Source organism: Phocoena sinus, chromosome 20 (genome assembly GCF_008692025.1).
Source record: "Phocoena sinus isolate mPhoSin1 chromosome 20, mPhoSin1.pri, whole genome shotgun sequence".
In the NCBI taxonomy this organism is placed as follows: Eukaryota; Metazoa; Chordata; class Mammalia; order Artiodactyla; family Phocoenidae; genus Phocoena; species Phocoena sinus.
The window spans coordinates 17992501-18011580 of NC_045782.1; the positions used below are offsets into that span (position 1 = coordinate 17992501).

The window sequence follows — 19080 nt, forward strand, 5'->3', positions numbered from 1 at the left end:
TGACCAGAAATAAATTTATGATGACAGAGAGGGCGTTTAATGTTCAGCCATCAAGGGTTCAGTTAGGGCATGGGCTAGCTCTTCAATGCACATGTAGTGTGATCTATTTTAATGTAGCTTGAGAAGATTCGGGTTGAATCAACAAGTAGTTTGCACGTGTACGTGGGCCCTCAAGGCTGTTGGCTTTTACGTCGACTCATTAGTCCGTTGAATTTTGGTACTCCCGACTTTCATGGAGGAAGGATCTTGATGTCTTTATCTTTGGGGTTACTAGAAAAAGGGAGGGGAGTGGGGGGTTAAGATGCATCAGTGAATGGATGATATTGGTAAATAAAGGGTGTTTCCTTTTGAAGTTCTCACCTTGACTTAAGTCAGTTATAGTTAAGAACCAGAGTCATTTTCAACGTGTATTTTCTTCCTGTGAATACACACTAATATTTAGAACTAATGTGAGAAGCATGGATTTTATTTTATTTTTTGTGCCTGTTGCCTAATATAAAGTGCGAATTATGGTAAACATTACAATTAGAGTATCTCTTGCTTGCCCACTATGTTAGGAGGGAGTTCCCTTGAAAACTTTCCTGTCAGAACAAGCTTGAGTCATGATGGTTGACAGCCTTACTTTTTCCGGACTCCATCATGGAGTATCAAAATCTTGGTTTTTGTCAAGTCATGATGCTTTGTGAGAGAAGTGATAACTAGTGATGATTGCTAAAATTATCACTGCAAACTTGAAGAGGCTGTCCAGTGTTTGAGTGGTAGAATAGTTATTAACAGTTGGAAGTGGGACACATAGCACAAAGTTATTTTAACAGGTCCTGAATCCCTTAAAGTAGCATTCCCTCCTAAGGATCACACTGGAGCTCTGACAGGGTTATGTTTCCTGAATGGCTTTGTGGAATTATTTATCCCTAACACACCCATCAGCTGAGGCCCTCCACAGGCCTAAAGTTTATTGAAAGACTTTTGACTTTATAGTTATCAGTAACTTGGTCATTTGATTTTAGTTTGTGGCAGGTAAATGCACAGACAGGCTTGTTTAATATTTTCACATAACATAGTTCCTGGCATGGGGCTTACCACCACAACTGGAAGAACTTGCTTGAATTTTGCATTAACCAAGTGACAGCAACAGAAATCTCAGTGTATGTGGGTAAGGGAAATTCTAATTGGTAGAATGAAAAGGCACATTTAAAATCAAAAGAGAGGGATCTATTCTTATGATATACATGGGACATGTGCTGCGTGATCATTTTACTTTTTCTTGTTTAGAGTTTTTTTTTTAAAGCTCTCTAGAATTTGTCTTTTGCTAACTGTTTGAGTTTGTAGTTGGTCTTGTGAGGGTGAAATTTCCCTTAGTTTTCATTTTTTGTCAGAATTTTAAGAGAGTTTGCATTTTCCTCTCCCAGTGAAGCGTGACATTCAGGAGAATGATGAGGAGGCAGTACAGGTCAAAGAGCAGAGCATCCTGGAACTGGGGTCTCTCCTGGCGAAGACTGGACAAGCTGCAGGTAAGTGCTACAAGTGAATTGCTTTCTTTTACCTGAAATGCTGCGTGAAATTTTTTTTTTTTGGTTGGAGTGAGGGAACATAGGAATGCATCCATACAGTTTATTGGTAGTGTAATCCAATTTTATTGCCAACTTGTTGAGCTTTAGCTTTCTATCAGGAAGTTAAGAGACCTTTACACTCACTTCTTTCATTGAAGACTTTTGTTCTGCAGATGAGGGAAAAAAATCCTGTCTCCACTATATTGTGACCTGTGATTTGTTTCTCGTTCGGCTTTTCACTGCATTCCCTTACATGTGGGCAGTAGCAGCCTTCGGTGATTTCATGGAGCTGCTGTGATGTATTTAAGGTGGATAGTGACTCTAGGCCCCTGACTTCAAAATGACTAGGCATTTTGTGTCCAAGGAAGTGGCTTTGCTGTCTGATACACAATGAGTAAGACATTAAATAGAGAGAACCTTCCCAGGATTTCTCCACTGGTACCTAGGGCTTTGTGCCTGTTGTTGCCCAGACATTCTAGTTGTAATTGAACCATTGACTTTGCAAGCTTGAGATGATATTCTGATGATGGGTGTGTCCTTAGAAGCAGAGAGTCTTATTGACAAGGAAGGGCTTTTGACCAGTAAAGTGACAATAGTATTTAGAGAGTAGCCTGCTTAAAGTTAAAATGGATGATTTTTGTCAACTTTAAAGTGAATTTAGGGCTTATCTGATTAGAATGGATTAAACATGGTTGATCTCGTGAATTACTTTCCTCAAAATTATGTTGTTATCCAAAAGGATGATACGTGTAAGTTAGCAAAATTTCTTGAACTTGAAAACAAAGATCTTTTCCAGTTAAGGATGATAACTTATTAATTATTAGGCTCAGTCAATAGAAAGTTGAATAAAGTTGTATGAAATTGGGAGGATGTATTTATATGGATCTTGTACCTTATTTAAAATATCATTAAAAATATCTATAATGAGAAAAACCATTTTTGAGTGCTTATTATGAACTAGTTATTGTTTTAAGCCCAAACAGGATTTAGCTTATTGAATCCTCGAAACAACTTGGTAAGGTATATACTATTACCTATTTTATACCTGAGGAAACTGAGCACAGAAAAGTTAAATATCTTATTTAAGGGCACTCAGCTAGTATGGGAGACTCAGAATTTGAATCCATGTAGTCCTATTTCAGAGCTCATGACCTTGAAGTATTTGCTTTCCATAGTTATCCACTTATGAGTTATCAGTGGTAGGTGGTGGTTTTTTCATTTTAGGCTGACTTCTCTCCTATTTAACATGTTTATGGATTCTTTTGCCTGTCAGTTAATGTGAGCTTGGTCCACATGAAATATAATTAATAAGGTAATTTTCCTGAAAGGATTAGAAAACCAGGTGAAATGGTTTTTTTTTTTTTTTTTTTTTTTTTAATGGCCACGCTGTATGGCTCTTGAGATCTTAGTTTCCTGAACAGGGATTGAACCTGGGCCCTTGGCAGTGAGAGCCCGGAGTCCTAACCACTGGACTGCCAGGGAATTCCCTGAAATGAATTTTCTGTTGTTGAACGATCCAAATGTCTGTTTTTCTCAAGTAGAATGGATAATTAAAAACAGCATGTAGTATAGTCAGTGTTTCAGAAAATTTGTCCAAAACTGTTACTGCTTTGCTTGAAGTTACTATTTCATGCTTTACTCTCTCCTTATTTCTTGCCCTCCCCTCCCTGTGACCTACCTGAGAAGTTTAGAAGTGTACAGGGAAACTTATTGGAATTTAACAGGTGAATCATAAGAACTTTAAAAAACATTTCCAGGTTACTTATCATTGTTTTCTAAGAAAGACTTTGACAAGTATAGTAAGGAAGTTTTGGGGCCTACATTCATTTACCTATCTTTGCTATTAATAATTGATCAGTTTGTGTTGTTTCCTTTGATTTTTGGGTTCCCTGAGAACAGAAGATATTTCTGTTCCATTGATTTCCAATTTTGTTTTGTTATGCATTTAATATAGGGCTAGCACTGTGCTAAGTACTCTACACAAAAAGTTTAAGGTAGGGTCCCTGATGGACATCAGTCACTTGGGAATTAGTGAATAAGACAGTGTCTGGTGCAGAATAGTGATTGAAAGCAGTGGTGTTCGTCATCAGACATGATGCCTAGGCTCAGGATCTGCAGATTTCATAGCCTGAGACTCTTAATGGAGTGTGTTGAGTTCTGTGAGGTTCTGAAAAGGAAGTTCTGGTCACACAGTTGCAAATAATTTCAGTAAGAGTAGAAGGAAGAACTCAATATGATTCTATAAGAATTAAAAAAAAAATCAGTGTGAAAATGTAAAGAAACAGAATATAACCAAGAACGACTAAGAAACAGTAATAGACTAAAATGAAAAATGAACTGAGTCTTTGGCAGCTAAGAGGTCATTTGTTTTTCTGTTAGAAGAATAACTTGGAGAAGATACTGTAATGCTAGCTAGTGCTGGAGAGAAGGGCAGACTCCTTAGCTCATGTTTCACTTCTGCCTTTTCCAGGAAGGAAAATGATTTTCAAAAAGAAAAAGATAGAAATAACATCAGAAAGAGAGAATTAAAGCTAAGGTAGGTGAGAGAAGAGAGAGCAGGTAGTCTTTTTTAAATAAGTTCAAGTTTCTAGGTTCTGACAACTTCTGTCTTTTAATATCAAAAGAATAGTTGTAGCAGATATATTTATAGAGCCACTATTATTCTGAGAAAAATCATGGAGGGTGGAGAGGTATAAGGAAACTGAGGATGGGCAAAACATTATTCCACTTTTCAAAAAGATAATGAAAAGAATAAATTCTAGACACTGTAAACTGGTAATCATCAGTAAAGTTCCAGGACAGATTATTTGATAAGTAGGTTTTAAGCACATAAAGCAGTGAGTTTATTAAGAAAAGGTTATTCCAAACTCACCTTGGTTCTCTTTGGTTAGCCTTATCAGACAGCAGATTTGCAGGGTTCCACAGGCAATGGCTTGCTAAGTGTCTTTGTAAATAAAGTTTTGTTGGAACATAGCCATACCCATTTGTTTGCATACTGCCCATGACTGCTTCTGTACTACACTGGCTGAGTTGAGTACCTGCCGCTGAGACCATATAGCCCACAAAGCCAAAAATATTTACTGTCTGGTCCTTCACAGAAAAAGTTTGCCAACCCCTGGGATAGGAAGAATGATATAGACAACATAACTGATGTAAGCAGGGTCTTTGAACATTTGCCATGACAAATGGATCATTTGTCGACCTGGAGGGAAGTCTCTAGCATCATGTCATAGGGATCTGTCCTTGTTCTTCTGGTCAGTATCTGGCAGTAGAGCTAAAGCCATATCAGAAGGTGTGCTTATTTTTGTAGATGATTCAGTACAGTAGAGAACAGAATTAAGATTCAGAGTTATTGTCAAAGCCAGCAAGATTAAATTCAGTGTGGAAAGTATAAAGTTATATACTTAAACTACTTTATCAAAACAGAAGAACGGGGCTTCCCTGGTGGCGCAGTGGTTGAGAGTCCGTCTGCCGATGCAGGGGACGCGGGTTCGTGCCCCGGTCTGGGAGGATCCCGCATGCTGCGGAGCGGCTGGGCCCGTGAGCCATGGCCGCTGAGCCTGCGTGTCCGGAGCCTGTGCTCCACGGTGGGAGAGGCCACAACGGTGAGAGGCCCACGTACCGCAAAAAAAAAAAAAAAAAAAAAAACAGAAGAACGTGGGGAATTACCTCTCTATGCAAAAAGACCTTATGGACTCAGTCTGAACAAAGAGTGCTATTAGCAAAAGCAAAACATGCTTCTTGTGTTACATGTGGCAGTCCAATCAGGAGAATTAAGCCATGACTACTGGTCTGACCCTACATGGAATGTTGATTCAGTTCTGGGGACCACAAGTGGTACATTTGCAAACTAGAGTTAATTCAGAGGAGGGCAACTAAGGTGACAAGGAATCTAGAAACCAGGACATTGGAGGAACAGTTGAAATAGTTAAAGCTGTTTAGCTTGGAGAAAGGGAAAGTTAGGGAGATATGAATGATAGTTACCTTCAAATATTTGAAGCCACGTGGAAAGAGGGTATAGACTCATGTTTCAGAAAAGAACAATTTAGTTTGACCAACACTGGAATCGTCTACTTTCTGAATATTTCTGTCACTAGGGAGTGTTTAGATTTGTTCAAGCATAGAGGGAAATGCTGTTTCAGAAGGGACATTGCACTAGACTGCTTTTAAAAAACTATGATTATATAACATAATTGACGTTTGCATAAATGCAAAAGTAATTTGAGGGAGATAAATCAGTGTAGCCTGGCATTGGCATGGAAGACTCACTAGGACTTCAGCTGGACCTAAAAGGATATCTAAGCTCTACATAGGTCGAAGTGATGGGGAGGGATTCCAGGTGGAAATGCAGCATGAGCAAGGCATGCAAGCAGGCGTGTGTGTCGTCAGTACAGGAGTGAATGGAGTGGCAGAATTGGAAAAAAATCTTAGACGGTGGGATTCACAGGTCAGTACTGGGGAGTGAAGGGAAAGATGAACTTTCCCACTCTGCGTAAAGTTCCTTTTATACCTGACACAGCCTCATGTATCCTCTCACTGCGCAGGCAGATGAGGATTCAAGACCCTGAATTAGCATTCTCAGGAGGGGGAGGCTTGCTTGCCCTGAATTCGAGTTCTCAGGAGGATGAGTCTACAGTTGGAGGCAGTGGCACCAAAGTAATTTTAACCTACATTCCAAAAGAACTTCCTTAGTTGTTTAGTTGACATATTCTCTAATTTTCACGTTTGTTTCTAAAGGTGCTCCCTTAGATTACTGTGCCACCCTTTTTTCTTATACAAGGGGTGGGGGGAACCTCTGTGGTTGACGGCTTTTTTGTCATAGTTTAAGACTTAGGTTTTGCCGATTAATGAGGAATTTTAAAAGGTTATAGTATAACTTTAAGGGACAAACACCCTAACTTTTATGTGAAAAGTTGATTCAGAAGAGTGCCATGGAAATTATATTGGTAAAAGACTAAGCTGGGCGTTACTTCAGGAAGGGAGGAAAAAAGGAACCTGGAATTGAAAAATCTCTGTTTAAGGGGAACTGCTGAGACAGACTTGGTTGGAAATTAGGAAAAAAAAAAATTTAACTCCTCTAACCTGATAAATTTGGTAGCTGTGGGGAAGTAATTTTGTCTAAGGTGGAAGAGGCATAGCATATTTTGTGTTCTAGAAAACTGTTTTCTGAGAGTGTGAGTACTTTGCTGTACTCATGAGGCAGACAGACATGAGCTTTTCCCAGGACCCTCACAGTAATCCAGAGGCTGAGTGGGGAATGGGATACAGATTTGGTATATGTTGTTAACTTTTTTGCTACTCCATTACCTGCTAAGAATGCTTTAAATTCCTACTAAGTTTCATTTTGACTGATTCCAGACATAATTACTGGTTTTATGATCTTGGGTCATTTTTTAATAGGTATTTTGTCCCTAATATTGATGTGTACTTTTTCCTGTCTGAATTGCCTTCCACGCAGAGCTTGGAGGACTGCTGAAGTATGTGCGACCCTTTTTGAATTCCATCAGCAAGGCTAAAGCAGCTCGTCTGGTCCGATCTCTTCTTGATCTGTTTCTTGATATGGAAGCAGCTACAGGACAGGAGGTAAGCTACTTTAATGACAGAAGGTAGACAATATGGAGCAAAGTGTTGTTTCAGTGAAAGAAATGCCTGCCTGCATTGTGGTACTAATGTGGAAGGGACAACTGGGAGGACAGCGCAGGACTTATCATGTCAGTTTCTCTTTGTTACAGGGCATTTGATACTTTGGGTCTGTTCCATGCTTTGCTTTGTAAGTGGAGATTGTCAGTGGTCCCTGGAATCCTCATTACATCAGGGTCACAAACTGATTCTTGTCTTTGAGGTATTGTATTGCCACACCTTTGTAATGTTTTCTGTGTCTGTGCTACCTTTCATTCTGTGTCACAGAGCTCCTTGTGAGCACTAATTAAGTCTTGTGGCATCCCTTCTTGGCATGTCTTGTACTGCATTTATGCCTTTATTGAGGGGTGAGCATCCATCTGTTTTCGTCTTGTGTGTGCAGAAGTGACTGGTATACCTGTACATGTCGTCTGTGAGTTCCGACTAGACCCTGAGCTGCACTGAAGAGTGCCTCTTTGGAATCACTGAGCCTCTTCCCATTCTTCAAAGGTAGCTGTATTGTCTGCAATTCAGGAGAAGATGCTACCAAAGTTAGAATTCATTCTGTAAAAAGTGGCAGATTCAAGCAGGGCGTATGGTGGTTGCTTGAATCTGTTTGTAGGAAGACTGTAGTTGTTGTCTTTTCTGTAGATTTATTGATCAGCACTCACTAGTGCCTGCTATGTGTTAGGCACTGTTATAGATACTGGGGATTCATTTGTAACAGCATACAGTTGTTGCTCTAATGAGAATTATATTTTGACGATGAAGGCAGGTAATAAACAAATATATAAAACGTCAGATGGTATAAAGGCAGGGATAGGAATTGGTAGTTGTTTATTTTATATATATATATACACACACACATATATATATATATTTCATTGTTTGCCATAGCCTCTGTGGGTGTAAAAGATATGAAGGGGCTTAGTGGCATATTGAGTAAATAATGGGGAACTTCAGAAACCTAGGACATATGGATCTCACTTTAAAATCATGTAAAATGGTTTTACAAAAACCATTTTGTAAAATCTGGTTTCTTGCCTTAATGATTCTTTGAAACCTAGTTTAAACACCATAAACTAACTTCATTGTAGAAAATTCATCTGTAGTGAATTCTTCAAATTCATTTGTTTCTGAGAGAACTGTGTTTCATGACAGTAGATCAAAAATAGATATGTAGATAGCTGCCTTTTGAACCAAAGCATTAAAATTATTTTTATGAATAATTTAAAAGAAAAAGTGATTTTTCTAAGGGGTACTACTCTTATATCTAACCCTAATTTTTTTAAAAATTGTATTTGTTCTCATGAAAAAGTGACACCCCATCTTTTGTTTGAATTAGGATGCCTTGTTCTTTTTTCCTTGGCTACGCCGTGCGGCATGTGGGATCTTAGTTCCCCAACTAGGGGTCGAACCCGCACCCCCTGCATTGGAAGAAGCATGGATGGAGTCTTAACCACTGGACGGCTAAGGAAGTCCCCTAGGATGCCTTAGAATGGGCTGACCAATAAGTATTAGCTTGAAATAGACTAATAAATGTTACTTGGAACATTTTAGGCAGAAAAAACTAATTATCCAAGCTGCTGCTTTGACACTGAAGTCTTGGAATTTGTCCCTTCCCATAAACATAGAGCTGACTCTGGATAGAACTGCAGTTGTTTAATGATCAGTTCTACTCCTTTATCTAAATTATTGAAATCATAATTTAGTGCTCTCCTGTAATTGGCTAGTGGGTTTTACTGGCCTTTGTCATGTATTCCATGTCTGGAGAGGCCCTCCTTTTAACTGTGTGTGTACATTGCTATTGTTCATTGCACGTTACTTTTTTGTCAACTAGAAACCTTTCTTCCTTATCTTAGGGTGAAAGGAAACACTCTCAGGTACTGTGTCATTTTATTGTCAGTGTCATCTTAGTGCTGAGTAAGAGCTGTTGGTTTCTTTTGTTTTTGATGTTTAGTAGTGTAGCTTTTTTTTTTTTTTAAAGATTTAATTTTATTTATTTTTGGCTGCGTTGGTTCTTCGTTGCTGTGTGCAGGCTTTCTCTAACTGTGTTGAGCGGTGCTACTCTTCCTTGTGGTGCGTGGGCTTCTCATTGCAGTGGCTTCTCTTGTTGCATAGCACGGGCTCTAGGCGCGCAGGCTTCAGTAGTTGTAGCTCACGGGCTCTAGAGCACAGGCTCAGTAGTTGTGGCGCACGGGCTTAGTTGCTCCGTGGTATGTGGGGTCTTCCCGGACCAGGGATTGAACCTGTGTCCCCTGCATTGGCAGGTGGATTCTTATCCACTGTGCCACCAGGGAAGTCACAGTAGTTTAGCTTTTTATCAAGAGCGAGAGTCTTAATCCACTTAGCAGGTCTTCTTTCAGTAATTTTTGTGGATTATAGGTTATTCAACATGGCAACATCAACATCCAGCCATTTATTAAATTCTGTCAGTGCAGCTTTCTTCAATCTCTGTTCTCCACCTCTTTTTATATTTGTTCTCTATGTACAGCTGCCGTCTAGTTTGGGTTCTAATTCTTCTCTCTTTTTTTTTTGAGGTATTGTTGATATATACAGTGGGTTCTAATTATTTCTTTTTTTGTTGTTTTTTAACATCTTTATTGGAGTATAATTGCTTTACGAATTATTTCTTACTTAGACTACTGCAAAAGCCTCGTACCACCATTTTGAGAGATATCCCCACCAAGTAACCCTCTGAACATTTAATTCCCCTCTCTGTTCACCTGTAACTTGAGCCTTCAGTGACTCTCTGTTGCCTATAGAATTAGGTATTACATGTTTTTCTACAATACAGCTTAGCATGACAGTCTGGTCTCCTAGTACTCTATGAAATGTACCAAACATGCCAGCCTTGTTGGATGCTTGCTGAGCAAGTCCTGTACACTCTTCATGATAGTACCTTTCCCTTCTGTAGTTCCATGTCAAGTACCACCTCCTCTGAAATCTTTCCTTGTTGACGTCACTGTGATCTTAACTCTTCAGTGATCCACATTATATTTTGTACATGTTATATTTTTGATTATGCCTTGTATGATGATTACCTGAACATTTGCTTTATTTTCTTTCCTTTTTAAAATTAAAAAAAATATTTATTTATTTATTTTTGGCTGCTTTGGGTCTTTGTTGCTGCACGCAGGCTTTCTCTAGTTGTGGCGAGCGGGGGCTTCTCTTCATTGTGATGCACGGGCTTCTCATTGCGGTGGCTTCTGTTGTTGCAGAGCGTGGGCTCTAGGTGCATGGGCTTCAGTAGTTGTGGCACGCGTGCTCAGTAGTTGTGGCTTGAGGCTATAGAGTACAGGCTCAGTAGTTGTGGAGCATGGGCTCAGTTGTTCCACGGCATGTGGGATCTTCCAGGACCAGGGCTTGAACCTGTGTCCCCTGCATTGGCAGGCGGATTCTTAACCACTGTGCCACCAGGGAAGTCCCTTGCTTTATCTTATTTACTGTAATATAGTCTCATTTGGGTGAAGCCCTATATCCCTTGTAGTACCACAGTGCCTTTCTCATTCCTAATTCATGGCTATTCCTTAACCATGGCTGCCTCTGACCTCACCTACCATATACTTTCTTTACAGCTGTAACACTGGCCTTTTGCCTTAGCTTTAAACTGTTCTAGCTTTGGGGCATTTTTATACATCTGACTTTTTTTTTTTGCCGCACTGCATTGCTTGTGGGATCTTAGTTCCCTGACCAGGGATCGAACCTGTGCCCCCTGCAATGGAAGCACTGAGTCCTAACCACTGTACCGCCAGGGAAGTCCCGCTCTCAGCCTGATCTTAACACGGCTTTTTTCTTCACATCATTTTCAAGTCTTTGCTTACATCTCATTTCCTCAGAGACCTTCTGTTATCACCTTATCTAAAATACCTGTCTCTGCTTTCTTCGTATTTATTTTACTTATTAACATCCGTTTCCTACTTAGAGTATAAGTTTCATGAGGTTAGGTACTGTGTCCTATTTACTGCTGCATCCTCTGCACTTAGAGTAGTTGGGCCCAGAGAAGCTACATAACTAGTGTTTGTTGAGGGAATGTATGGATTATGCCTTCCGGATGGTAGGTGCTCAGGAGATACTTTGTTGAATTAAGACTTAAGTTTATTGACTTGAGATATAAGCACGGGGTATTGTTACTACATTTGTTTATGTGACTCAAGGCCTCTGACTTGGGGAAATTGGATATGGTCTTCTTCATCTTGGAAAATTCTAGGTTCTTTTAAAATTCTTTGATTGACTAATGGGAAAGGATAGAGGAGCAAGTCATAGGTGGATCACTGTCAGAGTACTGTTGAGGCCTGAGGCAAAATATGAAGTGTTAGGAGAGCTAGAGTATTGGGGAGTTTAACCAAGAGCTAGAGTATTGGGGAGTTTAACACCAAGAGTATGGGGGAGGGGATTTTCCTTGCCTTTTTGTATTTGGGGACTGACCATAAGTCAGATCTACAGAACAATCTTCAGCTTGCTGTATTCCGAAAGCTGGTATGATTCAGGTTAGGTTCTGGTCATTTGCAATTTGCAGTACTAAAGTTTAGAGCCTAGGGAGTGAGGCTATATGGGTGGGGTGGGGGACTGAGGATTGGGGTGGTTAGCAAGGGGAGGGGAGTAGAGAGTTGGGGTGAAGAGAGGAGCAAGAAGAGTGAACCAGATCCCTGCCAAATAGTGAACTGAAATTCCAGAGTTCATTCTATCTTCTAGGGATCTCTAGGAAGTTTCTATGGGAAGCCATTTTTTGGTATAGTCTATCCAGCTAAAACACAATAGGACATTTTAAGAAACGTTACATCAAAAATCCTATTAATGAAACAATTATTTCAAGGGAAGAAAGGGAGTTTGTGCTAGAGAATTTCAGACTTAGAATGGTAGTTAACTTTTCCCCTTAGGAATTTAGTTAATAGAGGCATATAAAAAATGGTTAAGTGTATTTATTTAAAGCTAATCTTGACCGTGTCAAGCTTTTGTACTCAAGTAGGGCTTCCTCCAGAAGCATGGGCTTCTTGTGTATTCTTATCCCCTTTATCAGTCATCATTAGCATTAACAAAGGACAAAACCTCTCAAGCTATGTAGCAAGGGCAGTGGCCTTTAAAATTTTTTCTTAAAACTGAAGCACTGGTTTCACCAATTATAGTCCCAGATATTGCAAAGCATGTACCCTGTAATTGATAACAGATAGGCAGTTCATGTTGTACAAATTCCCTGCTGTAGGAGAAATGTCTGTATTGACCTGAGTTTATTAAGGCTGGGTTGAGGTAGGGTCAAGTTGTGGTCCCAACAGCTGAATACATGACCTTGGGTGAGTCACTTAACATCTGGACTGTCAGGGAAATGAGGACAGGTTGAGATGCTAGAGTAGAACTCAGTGTTTCTTAATTAGGGATATACATCAGAGTGGCCAACCTTTTATTCCAGACTACTGGATCAGGAGCCTAGGCGTTCATTTCTGCATTGTTTGAAAAAGCTTGCTGAGTAAAACTGATGGTAAGCCCCCGAAGACACGTAGGACTGAAGATGTTTATTCTTGTTGCTAAAAATGTTCAGCAAAATATTTGCAGTTCCATTCATTTCATGAACAGAGATATTACTTTGAGTTTGGCTTTTTAGAACAAAACTCAAAACTGTGAAATTGTGATTGGCTTGCTTTTATTTTAGGTTTTGTAGAATTTACTGTATGAGGGCAGTTGAGTTTAGAGTTGGGGATTAAGTAGCCACTAGGGGGCTCTAGTGAGTTATAAAGATTTCATTGACTCTTACTGGTGAATCCTCCAAATACCATGTAATGTCATCCATTTATCTAAAGGCAGGTCTGTCAATTTGGATTATGTCCCTTTACTTTTCCCTCCTTGTAACATTTCTTAAGAGAAATTGGGATTTACATAAAAACCTGTTCTTTTAGCACTTAGTTCTCTGGAAAGCTCAGTTTCTTTTTATGCTCTGATTATGAATCTTAACTCGCAGTAACAGAAGTGATACAAGATCTGAAGCTCTTAATATGTACTTGTCAGAGCTACTATGGCAAGGGTACCTATAGCATGTAGACTATCTAGCATAGAACACTACTTTACGTTAGTTACTTTGCATGGTACCTTACTGCTTGGGTAGCATATAGAACTGGGGTTCAAAGTGCCTTTAAAGAAAGCTTAAAAGCCCCTTAAAGTGTTAGGCTAATTCTCATTTCTTTTTACTTCCTTTAGTACAAGCTAAGTTTGCTGTATTGTGATGAGAATTGTTGGTTGCACTTCTTAGAATCTGGAAGGGAAAAGCCAGCTGGGCCTTTTGAGTCTTACAAGCAACTGTTAGGAGTTAGACACTTGTGCCTAGGCTGAGAATTTCTCCCCTTTATGACCAATATAGTCACATGAACACATTACTATTACTATTCAGGGAGAAATTTCTGCTTTAAATATTTCTCAGCCATTATAGAAATCTACATTCCAGCACTATGTATGTAGCCTGGGTCCCTCCTGGGACAGTAGAAGAGGAATCTTGAAGATGAAGCTATTTTCCAGGGGAACACAATCTAAGCACAAAGATACTTTGCGTGTAAAAAGCCAAGTTGATTTTCCATTATGCTATAATCATTACATATTGAGATACTGGGGATCAAGACATGCCACTGAGACAGTAAACATGGGTATGTAAGGAGGAGATGAAAGCTGTTCTCCAGGGCAAGGCTTGTGGGAAGAACATGAAGACATAATGTTGCACGTACTGTCTCTCCCTGTTGCAGGTCGAGTTGTGTTTAGAGTGCATCGAATGGGCCAAATCAGAGAAGAGAACTTTCTTACGCCAAGCTTTGGAGGTATGTGCCTACATTAGTACTGATTTCAGATCTCTAGGCATTTGAAGGACTGTGCATATAAGTAATACCATCGTGATCAAAAGTATTTTCAGCAACTTTGTATTATCCAGGCACCTGAAATTATTGGTAGCAGTGTCCCACTCATGAGAATTGCTCTGGTTGAAGTTTTGAGACAGACCTGCTGCTTGGCTCGGAAAAGTAAGCAGCAACGTGGTTTAGTCAGTCACTGGCTATAATAGGAGATAATATCACGGGCTAGATGATTTTTTAGCCTGAATTTGATGCTTTCATCAGGACTTGAATATTCAACAGTAACAGTTCTGTGACTGTCAATCTTTGATTTCTTTCTTTGGCTTTTTTCCTCCCCTTTCCGTCAGTCAATGCCTTTTCTCTTTCCTAGGCAAGACTGGTGTCTTTGTACTTTGATACCAAGAGGTACCAGGAAGCATTGCATTTGGGTAAGTAAGCTGGTGGAAGCTAGTAAGGCGTCTGTAGCTGGCTAAATGAATGTATTCCAAACCTGGCTACTCTTATTAGTTACATATTAATAATTTATATTCTGCCTACTTCTAAGAAGGATTTAGTGTGGCTTACATTTACTGAATCTGTCATGGAAAAATGCCATTTAGAAGTTCTAAGAAACTAACTGTCAACTTTAGAGAACAAAAGAGTCAAATTGCTCATATTTACTATCACATCTACTGTATCTGTTTATAATTCTTAAAATCTATTTTAAATATCAAGAAATTAACTGGGTGCAAATACATAGGAAACCTGAAGTGGGCCTACTAAAGGCTTTTCCTTTTGGCTTTTAAACACTGTGAAATCTTTGCCTGCTGTTTTTTTCTTTAAATTAATGGATACATCTGGACTGTTTTCCCCAGATGGAAGAACACGGCTTTCGTGATCTATTAAGTTGAAAAAATTGCCAATATTCAATTCTTATTCTGCAAAAATGGAAATCTCATATGGTTCAAACAACTAGTAGCATTACAAAAAATAACAGGTTTATTGAGATATAATTCACAGACCATAAAATTCACCCTTTAAAAGTGTACAATCAGCGATTTTTAGTATATTCACAGAGTTGTGCCACTGTCACCACTGTCTGATTTCAAACATTTTCATCCCCCCCGAACGTAACCTTGTACCCATTAGTTGTCTCTTCCCATTAATTCCCCATCCATCATCTCTGCCTGCCCACCTTCCCAGGCAATCACTAACTACTTTTTGCCTCTTTAGATTTGCCTATTCTGGACATTTCACATAAATGGAATCATACAGTATGTGGTCTTTTTGATTGGCTTTTTCTCTTAGCATAATGTTTTCAAGGTTCATCTGTGTTGTGGCATATAGCAGTGCTTTTATTGATGAATAATATTCCGTTGTATAGCTGTACAAGATTTTATTCATTCATCAGTTGATGGACATTTAGATTGTTTCCACCTTTTGGCTATTATGAATACTGCTGTGAACAGGTTTTATGTGGACATGTTTTTCTTTTGGGTATAATATACCCAGAAGTAGAATTGCTGGGTCATATGGTAACTCTGTTTAGCTTTTGAGGAGCTGCCAAACTGTTTTCCAAAGTGGCTGCACCATTTTACATTATCACCAGCAATGTATGAGGAGAGTTCCAGTTTCTCCAGATCCTCACCAACATTTCCTAATATTGTCTGTCTTTTTAATTTTAGCCATCTTAGTGGGTGTGAAGTAGTATCTCATTTTGGTTTTGAGTTACATTTCCCTAATGACTAAACTAGTGATGTTGAGCAGGGGGAAGAAGGTCTATTTGGAGAATGTTAGTATATCCAAAGCTCTTTCCTTCCCCCACCAACCCTAGTGCCTGGTGTTTCTTATGTAGTCTTGTGATTATTGGACAGGAAGAGAGTGAGATCAAGTGTCTCTCTGAACTGGATAAGTAATTTCAGCATTTTCTGGGTGGGGATTCCCACTGTATTCAAATCTTAGGAGTAAACTTATATGATTCTCAGCTGTAATGTCCTTTGTGTGCAGAAAGGCTTCAAAGAGATCTGTGTTTCTCTTTGGAAGATAGCACATTAGCAGAAAATTTAAGTCTTGCAAATAAATAACCTCTTTTTGAGTTCAGGCAGGTTTCTTTATCCTGAGTGTTCTTATGAGGGTGAGAGGGAAATATTACAATTTTAAAATACTAAGATTATGGCTAACAAAGGGGGTATATGTTTTTTCTTTCTCCAGGTTCTCAGTTGCTGCGGGAGTTGAAAAAGATGGATGACAAAGCCCTTTTGGTGGAAGTACAGCTATTAGAAAGCAAAACATACCATGCCCTGAGCAACCTGCCAAAAGCCCGAGCTGCCTTAACCTCTGCTCGAACCACAGCAAATGCCATTTACTGCCCCCCTAAATTGCAGGCCACCTTGGATATGCAGTCAGGTAACACCCCATGTTTTCTGAAAGCTCATCTTACCTCGCAGGTGAAAGGACTGGGGAGTTGGGGCTGGAGAATAAAATTGGCTGTTTTGGTTCAAGCTTCCTCAGAGAAACCAATGGAAGGTTACCTCTCTCACTAGCTGTCCCCCTCCTCTTCACTTGCTGTTAACTGCCTAAAATATATTAAGAACATGCTTAATCTGTGGTTGACCAGGCAAACTGATTGTTAGAGTCAACACCCTAGAGAGGTCTCACTTAGGTTTAAAAAGCTCTCCCTTATCTTCCATCTTAGTCACTTACTCAGAATGGTAGCACTTCTCTCCAGAATTGGACTAACCCAAGTCTCTTGTCACTTGGAGACCTTTGTAAAGCATGTTGGACTTTTCTAAGGGGCCTCAGATCTAGGCTGAGGAAAGACACCACCCCACCACCCCATTTCAGTGGAGTGTAGTGGGTTGCTTTCTGATGGAGTGTGTGAATTTTGGGGCTAGGAGGCCATGGATTGGCAATAGAATACTTTTTCTTGTAGTCAGCAGCTTTTATTAGTTATAACTTATCATTATTGAAGGAGCATTATTGGAGTCAGAGGACTAACTAATGTTACCTGGTATTACCTCTTCGCAATCTTTGTTTCCATGTAAAACTGTAAGAGGGAGATAATAGCTACCATACTTGCCTCTCAGGTATTGTAAGTATCAAATGGCATGTTCTGTTGATTCAGGTTAAAAGCAGAAGCTCTAGAAAAAAGTCTAGAAAACAACTTTTCTAGGTTGAAATTTTGGTTCTGCAGATTTCTAGCTGTGTGACTGGGCAAGTTACTTAAAGTTTTCTTTAGCTCATCTGAAAAATGGTGATAAATAATTGTACCTCCTCACAGGATGGGAGTGAGGATTAAATGAGATGATGAATGTAAGCTCTTATCACACAGTACCTTGCTTTGACCAAATACCGGCACGTTGTTTAAGCCACTACTCTTCATTATGTTATTTCTTTACGGTCAAGAGATGAACTTGCATCTTATTTCTCAGAGCAAATAGAGGCCATTTTTATGTGAACCTGCTTTATTTCTCTTTCCTCCCCAGAATTTGTATCATTGTTCATTTTTACCCATTATCAAGCATGATCCTTCTACCTGTCCTTTTTTTTTTTGCGGTACGCGGGCCTCTCACTGTTGTGGTCTCTCCCGTTGCGGAGCACAGCCTCCAGACGCGCGGGCTCAGTGGCCATGGCTCATGGGCCCAGCCGCTCCGCGGCATGTGGGATCTTCCCGGACCGGGGCACGAACCCGTGTCCCCTGCATTGGCAGGTGGACTCTCAACCAGTGCGCCACCAGGGAAGCCCCTACCTGTCCTTTTTAAGTCTTTAGTTTTTTCAATTCTATGTCTAGTTTTTCGTCTCCACTTGGATCTTCCTCTCTGTCTGTTTTTTTCTCATCAAGCTGTTTATTCTTGTTATTAAAACTTGGACTCCAGTAATCCTGGTTATTCTGGAAAAAGCACCTTGTTGTAGGGATCATTTAATCATCCTTTTCGACAGTCACCTCTCCATGAAGCACCTGTCTTCTCTGATGTAACGTATGAAAGTAGAGTTGTGGAAACAATGGTATATATGAGGCCATGGTTATAAGAAGAAAATGACAGTAGTCAATAGAGACATTGTATTTATTGGGAAGTCTTATTGAGAACGTTCCTGTTTTCTTCACATGTGGTAAGGCAGTGTATATCGTATGTCGCATATTGTATGAAGTTTACCAGCAACTCCGACAGGATATAAGATGATAAAAAAATTATATTGGTTTTATACTATGAGTAACGAGCCACACCATAAAGATTCTTGAACTCCCTTGGACCCCAGCCACAAGCACAGAAGTAGGTACAATTCCAATTAAACAGTGGACTATCTCAAGCAAGACAAATGTCTGGAAAAATTTAAGTGTCTTCTGAATACTTTTATATAAACCTTTGTGTGTTCCTTTTTCCATATAAAAACGTACCGTGGCAATAGGCAGTACCAGCCACCTCGCGTTCATGGTGATATTGTAGAAGGTGAGCCAGGCTGTGGCCAACAAGCCCAGGCACCTCGTCTTGCCCACGGCCTCCCTCTCCTCGCCGGCCTCCGAGGCACCGCCGTTGGTGCCGACCTCCTTGCTGGGGGGACGTGAACAAGAGGGGCAGGGGAGCAGAAGGGGGCCTGGCTGAGCGCACTGCTGAAACACCCACTGCTGCCGCCACGCCCGGCCCCCCGGCCTTCCTGTCAGTCTTTGAATGGCCCCAGCTGAAAAAGCACAGCCTTTTGTCCTTTCTAAATTGCTGTCTTCTCCTTTTCTGTCAAGCTTCTTGGAAAAGTTGAAAGAATGTCATTACTTTGGTGTCTCTGTTGACTCCTTGCAAGACAGTAACTCCCCTCTATCCTCTGTCAGATTTGGGGGGGTTGACACTGTTGAGCACTCCATGCTTCTTTGACAGCATTGTCTTCTTGGTTCTCCTCCCTTGACTAATTATCCTCAGTCACTCTTTCTTCTGATGTATCAGGTTGAGTCTGTCTCCAAATCTGCCCTTTCCTTTCCATTTCTACAATCACTGCTCTAATTAATGCCACCGGACCACTGGAGTAGTCTTTTACTGATCTAACTGTTCCCAGTCACTTTTCTCAATCCATCTTGCTTACTAGTCCTAAAGTCATTTTTTGGAAACAGATCTGAT

General features: G+C 40.0%; 1 protein-coding gene and 1 pseudogene across 2 annotated transcripts in view; one reads left to right on the plus strand and one right to left on the minus strand.

The window, feature by feature from the left end:
* Positions 1-19080, plus strand: part of PSMD11 (proteasome 26S subunit, non-ATPase 11) — a 29439-nt gene that overhangs the window by 1093 nt on the left and 9266 nt on the right. For both annotated transcript variants that reach the window (XM_032616932.1, XM_032616931.1), the window contains exons 2-6: positions 1410-1511; positions 7009-7133; positions 13895-13966; positions 14367-14424; positions 16187-16381. In XM_032616932.1, coding sequence (XP_032472823.1) covers positions 1410-1511; positions 7009-7133; positions 13895-13966; positions 14367-14424; positions 16187-16381 — 552 coding nt within the window. The remainder of the gene's footprint in view (positions 1-1409; positions 1512-7008; positions 7134-13894; positions 13967-14366; positions 14425-16186; positions 16382-19080) is intronic.
* Positions 17780-18830, minus strand: LOC116745384 (annotated as a pseudogene).